This window comes from Trachurus japonicus, chromosome 16 (assembly GCF_045865225.1).
Source record: "Trachurus japonicus isolate A0001 chromosome 16, Traja_1.0".
Taxonomy (NCBI): Eukaryota; Metazoa; Chordata; class Actinopteri; order Carangiformes; family Carangidae; genus Trachurus; species Trachurus japonicus.
In genome coordinates this window covers 36,455,561-36,465,041 of record NC_140922.1, presented here as the reverse complement: position 1 = coordinate 36,465,041, position 9,481 = coordinate 36,455,561, and the positions used below count along the sequence as shown (strand labels likewise).

Sequence of the window (9,481 nt, the reverse complement as noted above, 5' to 3'; positions counted from 1 at the left end):
ACCACCTGTGGCTTGTTGTGCTGATTAGCCTGCTGGCTGTGTGTAGTTCGAGGTCAGTTTGTAAAAAAGGAAACACTATGTAGTCCAACGCAAATCTCAAATAATCAACCCTGTAAAATACACAAAGTAACATAACTACTGCAAAATAACACAAAGTATATTAATATAACAAAACATAGAATACTCCATAAACATCACAGCAAGGGGAAAAAAGTAAAAAAAAAAAAGATTCTGCCTGTTCTGAGAGGATGAACCAACAAACCATTCACAACACCGGAGCTCACTGAGTCTGCTAACCATCTGAACTTGGAGCTGATTTGGGCCTTGAAATGTTTCTTTTGTTAGACACCGGTGATTTTATTTTTTATTTATTTTTTTTAATTGCTGTGTGTGTCTCACTGTGTCAACCTAAGTGGAGCTGGATGTATGAAGCTAAAATGTTAAACAAAGTGCAGCTGCTTATTTGATTCAGAAAGGTTTTGTCTGTATAATGACTCAGGTGAAAGAAGACATGTGGCTGTTTTTTTCTCTCCTCCGTTCATGTTCAGTTCTGTGTTGTTTTCATTTCCCTGTGTGTATCCAAGTGTATGCAATGACAGTAAATGGACATGACTACTGCTTGATGCTCTGTCTGTTTATTTCAAAAGTTGTTGGATTCAGCAGGAATACAGTTTATACTGAAGGATCAAAATCCAACACTCCACCACCACTGAGGAACAAAGAACAAGAACCGATTAAATGAAGGGAAGAAAGAAAGAGGACAAGACCAGGTCAAATCTCTGACCTGCCTGTAGTTATAGATTGATTTTATATCCCTGAACACAAATCAAAAACAAGACTGTGCTGTGATTAGTTGTGATTAACTGAACTCATCAGGAGAAGACATTGTGTGTGTGAGTTCACACTGCTGTCACTGAAGTCTGATGTGACGATCAGTCAGTACTGATGTTTACAGACACTGATGGTCCCAAAGTTTTGGCACAGACGAAAGGTCTTTTGGAGGAGCATGGTCGATCGTTCCAGTCCGGACCTGTAAGAAGAAGAGAGAGTTTATTTAGAGTAATTATTTCTAATATGTAAGAGACATGCACAGTTCCTACACACATGTTCCCTAACATGCACTCAGACATTAGGACATTAGGTTTCTTTTTAAAGTATCTGAGCATATTTAATTGATTGATGCATTTTCCCAGGATTCATTTGAGTCATTCATTATCTGACTCTGTAAGAACTTACCGGTTGTTCTTAACAGAGGTGGAGAAAGTCCCCATGTTGCAAGTCCAAGTAGAGTCTCAAGTCTTTGCTCTCAAGTCCCAAGTCAAGTCCAAGCCCTAAGATTTTTGTTTCGAGTCCCAAACAAATCGATTATAATTAATGATAAGCAAAGATCATGACCACGCCTCAATTGTTAAGTTGTTTATAGTTTATTGTTAATGTTCTGTCACTTATTCATCTGTTTATTTTTATTAATATTCTATTGTGATATGCTTTGTCAATATAAGCGCTGCCTTCTCATGCCAATAAAGCTATTAAAAACTGACGTACAGTAACACGCCAGAAATCTCGCGTGATCAAATGTGGTCTGACGTAGCTACTCTGTTGGTGGTAGCCATCAAAGATACTCTATTAAACCGTCTTTGGTTGCCATGGAGCCGTTAGCCACGCTGGTTTGTTATGCTACGTGTGCTGCAGTCAGCTGCTTCTTTATTGGTCACATTCAATTTCACATCACATAACACGGAGCCGGTGACTCAGGATTGTCGAGTTCCCCCTCACACAAGACGACTTTTGATGATTGTCGGGGCCGACAATCGTAAATATTGAACATGTTTAATATTTATGATTGTCGGCACCGACCGTTTTAGGAGCCGATTGTCGGGAGAATTTAAATCTTAAAACACCACACACTACAGGAGAATCTCATAAGATAATTTTAAAAGTCTAAGATAATTGGGCGATTTTTGTCTTTGGTCAGAAGGGGGAAAATCGGGGCAAGATCAGCCAGATTATCTTTATGTGTGGTAGGCTTTAGTGTGTTGGCATTAATTATACAGCCAAGACTGATAACAGGAGTGGGTTCTATATAGAAAGTCTCTGGCTGGTTGCTGCAGTAACATTGATGTGACACTTTTTTTAAAAAATATTTCAATATTTGTGCTGCATGTGACTTGACTTGAATTTCAAGTCAAGAGGGTTAAGTCCAAGTAGAGTCTCAAGTCTTTGGCATCAAGTCCCAAACGAGTCCAAGTCTTTTTTTGTTTTGATCAAGCAAGTCTTAAGTCATCAAAATCAGGACTCGAGTCCAAGTCCCCATCTCTGGTTCTTAACACATGTTATGATCTGTCCATTGTTACAAGGCTCCAGAAATCAAGTCCCCTTCAGAGAACACAAATCACCAGTATAACGTCATCATCATAAATACCTTTAACCTCTACACAGTGTTCCCTGTTCCCTGCATTGTTGGGTTCCCCTTTATTCCAGGCTTTGTAGTCAAACTTTGAGCCATCAGTCCACATCCATATGGACTCCTGGAAGAAAAAGCACAGGTTACCTCTTTAAGCACAGGGCACATCAGATCCTTTGTGTTTAAATGTGTCACCTTCATGCTGTCATGGGCTCCAATCCAGGTAACTCTATTAGAGCCACTCTTTCTCCGAATCAGGTCCGTGACAAACTTGTTTTCCTCAGCGCTGTGGATGGAGGCTAAGTTCCCACCAAGTCTGATGCAGGTGAGCTGATGACCAAGATAATGAAATGAGAGAAATACAACCTGGGTCTGAACAGCAAACACACAGGCAGAAAACCATGATACTGTAGTGGGTTGGAAAATGCTGCGTATGGTTTCTTAATGTAAACAGCCCCCCTGAAATACTTGAACCATTCTGACATAGCACACAGACACACAACACTGCTCCAGGGTGAAACTGCCTTCAGCCGTCGGCGTCGACTTCCAGGCTGCGCAGCCTGGGAGGCTGCACTCTGGGCTGCACAAGCTCCAACCTCTACCGCAAGCGGCAGAGCGGAGTGATTCAACCTAAACAAACTGCTTAGCAACACTGCAAACTGCTTTAGCTAGATATTTAAGCTGTTTGATCCGACAAATACAAGCAAGAGCTAGATTTTCAGAGTATTTTTGTAACTTAACTGGTTAGTTGAGCTGCTCGATTTTTGAATTGCAAGTGCTAACGTGAGCTTAGCTAACTTTGTTTGTTGATAAAAAAGGCATCAGCATGAAAGGCTGATAGCAGAGATTCCTTGCAGGCTGGCCATAATGCTATGATCATTTATCATATTCAGTCATCTGCCTTCAAGGCTGATTGTAGAAGCTGCCTTGCAGGCTGATTTGCAGATTTCACATTGCATATATTTTCATTATTGCCTTTGCTGCCTTCAAGGCTGATTGTAGAAACCAGTGCCTTGCAGGCTGATTATTAGGCACTAGTTTCTACAATCAGCCTTGAAGGCAGCAATGGCAATAATGAAAATATATGCAATGTGAAATCTGCATTAACTTAATAATCAGCCTGCAAGGCACTAGCTTCTATAATCAGCCTTGAAGGCAGATGACTGAATATGATAAATGATCATAGCATTATGGCCTGCAAGGAATCTCTGCTATCAGCCTTTCATGCTGATGCCTTTTGTATCAACAAACAAAGTTAGCTAAGCTCACGTTAGCACTTGCAATTAAGCTCAACTAACCAGTTTATTTACAAAAATACTCTGTATAGGCTCGGTTAGCTATAATAATTTGTAGTGAAAATCTAGCTCTTGCTTGTATTTGTCGGATCAAACAGCTTAAATATCTAGCTAAAGCAGTTTGCAGTGTTGCTAAGCAGTTTGTTTAGGTTGCCGCTCGGTTGAATCACTCCGCTCTGCCGCTTGCGGTAGAGGTTGGAGCTTGTGCAGCCCAGAGTGCAGCCTCCCAGGCTGCGCAGCCTGGAAGTCGACGGCTGAAGGCAGTTTCACCCTGGAGCCACAACACTACACATTGCTTTGTATTAACGCAATAAACATTTATGTCAGTAGATGGTGCTATTGCACAAACAGAGCTGTGCAGCTCTGTCTCTGTGGGGCATGGATGTATTAGAAGAGCTTATAATAAATACATATATTATATGAAATTATAATTCCTATAATACATCCATGCTGTTGAACCCCAGACCCTTCAGGTTGTCATGGTAACACAGTGCTTACTGGCTTGTGTAAACTTAGATCTGGTGCTGGCAACAAAACAAACAACATCCCAAGAAAACTGTTCACAAACTGCTTTATGGTGTAAACCAGAAATATGCAATATCCCAGTGACATATAGTTGTCATGACATCAACAGTTTTAAAACCACAACAGAGGCGCTGTGTGATCATATTGTTCTAGTACCTCTGCATCAGCCGCATCCTTCAAATCGGCTCGGTACATGAAACAGCGAGAGCCAAACACAGTCCAACCAGGAGGACAGTCAGGACCTGGAACACAGTTACATAGTTAGGTAGAGGAAAGCTAACAACTCTCATTAGTAGTTGTCAGAGCACCTGTAAAGTAGAGTGATAGATGGTAGTTAGTAGTTAATGTTAGTGGTTACTGGTCCCAGTGCACTTGGACTTAGTCCACTTTACATGGCTGGGAGTAACTGCTGTGTGTCTGTTGTGTCTCTTTGGGAAACCCGATTAGTTAACATCATTTAGCACATGACAAAAACAATGTAAACATACAAGTGATGAATAATATGAACAAAACACACAAAGTAAAACTTCTGCCATGTAGCATAATTGTAAATGCACCCAAAGACCTCCAGTGTAGAAACAGCAGCTACAGACCTGGTAGGCCGACATTGACTTCATGGGAGGTGGACGTCTGAGAACACAGAGAGCAGATTGATAATATCAGTGTCAGCAGTTCCTCTGTAAAGGGCTGAGACTCATTTCTTCAGGAGAAGCAACAGGATCAGTTTCAGTGCTTTTCTCAATGTAATTAATGTAAATGAATCTAGTTTAGGAGCTGATTCATGGAGATGAGCAGTTGTGCGATGCTACTTTTGCATTCAGGCACCATTAATGTAGGGCTAACGGAAAAAGAATATGGAAATATGAATCATTTGTCAATTGTCATATTTGCATTTCATTTTAAGTGAAATATGATCATGTCAATTATTTTCTGGAGTCTGGACCAAACATGCATAGTCTCTGGTACCATTGTAGAAGTACCAGACATTTAAAACACAATGATGTGGGTCATAACTAATGCTCAAAAGATCATTGGCTGCACTCTCCCCACTTTGGATGAACTTGGTTCCCACTGTCTCACAAAAGCAAAAAAAAATTAAAAAAAATCCTCAAAGACACAACACACCCAGGTCACTGTCTTTTGAGAACAAACAGATTACAAAACAGCTTTTACCACAAAGCACTAATTGCACTCAATGCTGAGTGAGGCAGTGGGTGTTTGGTGCTATATGGGAATGTAGGAATAGAAGGCGCAATAGGTAATGGATAGTATTGTATGTTTCTTTTTGTGTGTTTTATGTGTTTTAATGTTTTTTTTTTTATAAATTAGTGTCTCCAGGGTAAGAGTCATGCGCGCTGGTGATTCGACCAAAGGGATATTCCTTTAGTTGAATGGTCAAACTGTTGTTCACTCATGATGGACAAATATGGACACTTGTGCAAACACACACGTAATCTGTATGTACTGTCTAGAGCTAAACTTCAGCTCTGTTTACTACCTGCTGCCAACATGTTATGTCAAAATGTCATAAGTAAAAGTATGTTATATCAAAATGTAAAAAAGCAAAAACAAAAGAAAAAATTATGATATGATCTGTATACTATCTACTGCCGTAACATGTTATGTCAAAATGTCATACGTAAAAGAATGTTACATCAAAATGTAAAAAAAATAAGAAAAGAAGAAAAAACAAAAAGTTTATGACAAATATTCTTATTCTGTGTGTAACGGGGGGCGGGACTAGATCAGCTTTAGCTTCTCCCGCTTTCCCTTTCGGCCATGTGGATTGTATTATTTGAACGAAGATGAAGTGTGATGATGATGATTTAAATTGACATGCCCGAAATAAACAAATTGATTGATTGATTGATTGATTGATTGATTGATTGATTGATTGATTGATTGATTGATTGATTGATTGATTGATTGATTGATTGTCAGCACCAATGCCCTCTTTGGTCCTGCCACAACTACATTAAACCAATGCAAAAGCTATTAGAGTAAAAGTGTGATCACATATATACATCCCATGTATTAATTTGAGGGAGGACATAGTCTACTCAGAATCCTGATGTCTTCATTGTGTCCAACTTTAGAAAAGAAGAAACTCAAAAGTTACACCAAACTCAAAACATTAAGATATTTAATTCTGTGAGTGGTTTTCTCACCTCACCGTTCACTACACATGCAACTGGAAGTAAAGTCAGGGTCATGTTCTTTAGCACTGTTTGTTTTCATTAACTGGGGATCAGAGAGTTTTACTCACAGCTCCTTCAAACAACAGTCCAGCAGTGAAACAGAGGAGGAAGACCACCTGGAAATGTGACGCCATCTGTGGAAAGACAAAACAAGCTGACTGTGTAGTCTTCTACAGCCGTGTAGTGACCTCAGTGATGGTAAGCCTAAATGATTTAAGAGAACAATCTATTTATCATTAGCCTATGTATGGATTTCAGTTGATAGGTGGTAAACTTCCAAATGTTCACTTACCTGTAGTGGTATCTGACACAGGAGGATGAACGAACAAGCAGGTTGTTGAGGGGTGGATATCCATCCCATCCTACTCCTTTTATACCAGATAATCACTGAAACAGTGTCTTGTCAACATTGTTATGTCAACATTTCATTGTCATTGTCATTGAATCAAGATTAAACTCTGATGTTGATTCTAGATCCCTCAACTAATATTGAAACCATGTTGATTTCTTAATCAAAGATCAACGGGACGGAATTTTAATGGTACTTTTATCAACACAAATATTGAAACAGTATATCTCTCTCCTCATCTTCTATCTATCTTTTTCTTTGTGTGTGTATGCGTGTGTTGTTTGTCCCAGTCTGGTTCTGACCTGTAGTGGGTTGGTGGGTGGAACTGGGTAGTAGTAGTAGTAGTAAACCTTTATTTTACCAGGCAAGAATTGCTAAGAATACATTCTTACTAAGGCCTGGTAGGAGGTGAAAGACCTCCTAAGGGCAAGGGAGAGGGGGAGTAACATTAAAATATAGACAATAAAAGCACATACAACAACAGTGACACAAAAGAAGAAAGACTAAAGACAATAAGCCAACATAATGCAATGACATACCACAAAATGACAGTTAGTTTGACGTACAGTGACATACAACCAGTTATGTAAGGACAGAGACATTCAGGGGATTCAGGGGATTTGTTGACATACTCTCGTAAATGTCTTTTTCCACATTGTTAGATACCACTATATGTCATTTTGTTGAAAAATTTCAATAAAAAGGGTTAGGGTTAGAAAAAAAGAAAAAAATATATATATATATATATATATATATATAGCCTATATATATCCTATATATATATATACTATGTGTGTGTGTGTGTGTGTGTGTGTGTGTGTGTGTGTGTGTGTGTAGTGCTGCCAATCGATTAAAATATTTAATCGCGATTAATCGCACATTTTTATCTATTCTAAATGTCCCTTGAATTATCATTTTAATACTCTTATCAACCTGGAAAATTGGATAGGCTTGCTTTGTGCAAATGTTCTTTTTAATGAAAACAACAATGTGTAGTATTATATTTCACACTAACATTCTCACTTTGAGCAGTCATCACAAAATCTATAAATAGTGTGTTTGTCTGTGTGTGTGTGTTCATCTCTCTCGCTCTGTTTATATTTATTTTACTTATTTATTTAAAAAGGACAATGTACATTAATAGAGAAAATAGAGAAAAAAGGGATAATAATAGAGAAAAGAGGAAGCCCAACGTAAATGTACCAGTTAGCAAGTAGCTAATTTTCACCCGCAGTCCTCTGGCAGTTTACATAAAGAAGATTTCATAACAATTAGACAGACACAGGTATAACAGGACAGACATGATAGAATCAGACACAATATTGACAGGTGAAATAAGACAGACAGTACAATAAGAACTTGACAGAGCAAAACACAGGGATCAGAGGTACAAAGAAGTTCTAACAAACATTCAAAACAGGCAACAAGAACCTGACATACAAAACAAGAGAGAGACAGAGAGGTAGAATAAAGTGCTATAGTGGCCAGGCTTTACACTGTAAAGTACATTAAGTGCAGTAGAACAATTAAAATTAGAAGAATTAGAAGTGAAGATAAATAAACACAAATAAGCTACAAACGCACACACATTGGCCCCTCGTATTCGCCAATCATGGTGCTTTATTTTGAAAATTGACCGGATTCTCCTGTTTCTTTGTGTGACTTCCTGCCAGGATTGACGCGATCGCTCGTGCACAAAACAGACCAGATGCAGAAACGATCATTGCAGGGCACGAGCCGGCTGAGGAGGTGCACGCCGCGGTACGTCTGGTGTGAACGACACATTAACATGGGCGCCGAAATGAAACTGGCTCCGCTTCTTGGTGCTTCACATGTTAACTACCTGTAACTGCAACTGATACGATACGATACGATACGATACGATACGGTAAACTTTATTGTCCCGTTCAGGGAAATTTGTCTCGGACTCTGTAGCTGCGCCATAAATGCCTAAAAAACTGTTAGTGGAACTTTTTTTTTTTCAAACCTAAACTAGGAATGTACGTCCTTCCAGTGAGATCGCAGTGCATTGTTGCTCTATTCCTGGAAAGATCTCACTCTATGTAACAAAGGCCGTGTTCAGACTGCCAGCCAAAATCCGATTTTTAGCCCATCCAGATTGGAACCGGATGGCTCTTTTTAAGTCTGAACAGTCCCAAATCACATGAAATCAGATTTTTGCAAAACGGATCGAAACCAGATCGCATTTGGACAGATGCGTCTCAGTCTGAACAGCTCCAAACACTCAGATCGGTTTTGACTGTCCATGACGTCACTCTCCGCGGCGCTGTCACTGTGTTAAAGGTCCTGTGAGCTCCAGTTAAATATCAATTTCCTTCTTGTTTCCAAGATTTCCATATTTCGCACATTCTGTGACAAACTGTAAACTGTTTTCTTGTCTGTAACAACATCTATTGCACGTCTGTCCGTCCTGGGTGAGGGATCCCTCTTCTGTTGCTCACCCTGAGGTTTCTCCGATTTTTCCCTGTTAAAAGGGTTTTCCATGGAGTTTTTCCTCAGGGGATGTGAGGGTCTAAGGACAGAGGATGTTGTTATGATGGGATGTAAAGCCCTTTGAGACAAACTGGTGGTAAAAACGGGCTATACAAATAAAATTGCCTTGCCTTGCCTTGCCTTGTTACTTTTCTTTTATGCAAATTACCGTGTTGTCGGCGACAGGAGTGACGGCGACGGCGCGCTCCAGCTCTGG

At 39.6% G+C, this 9,481-nt stretch overlaps 1 protein-coding gene across 1 annotated transcript; it reads right to left on the bottom strand.

Annotated features, from left to right (window-relative positions):
* Positions 1-627: 627 nt before the first annotated feature.
* Positions 628-6,783, bottom strand: LOC146972849 (galactose-specific lectin nattectin-like). Its single transcript, XM_085803279.1, has 7 exons — positions 6,715-6,783; positions 6,491-6,556; positions 4,818-4,854; positions 4,381-4,466; positions 2,600-2,734; positions 2,423-2,528; positions 628-1,030 (listed from the first exon to the last, which is right to left on the bottom strand). Exons 1-7 carry the CDS (start codon positions 6,781-6,783, stop codon positions 933-935), a joined length of 597 nt encoding a protein of 198 aa, XP_085659405.1. The 3' UTR covers positions 628-932.
* Positions 6,784-9,481: the final 2,698 nt, after the last annotated feature.

Bases quoted from the DNA above. Each gene is read 5' to 3' on its own strand.
- LOC146972849 (XM_085803279.1), bottom strand. From the start codon at position 6,783: ATGGGATGGATATCCACCCCTCAACAACCTGCTTGTTCGTTCATCCTC. The intron at 2,735-4,380 runs GTACTAGAACAA...CTTGGTCATCAG, and splicing joins AGGATGCGGCTGATGCAGAG to CTCACCTGCATCAGACTTGG. The intron at 1,031-2,422 runs GTATTTATGATG...TTCTTCTTACAG, and splicing joins ACACTGTGTAGAGGTTAAAG to GTCCGGACTGGAACGATCGA.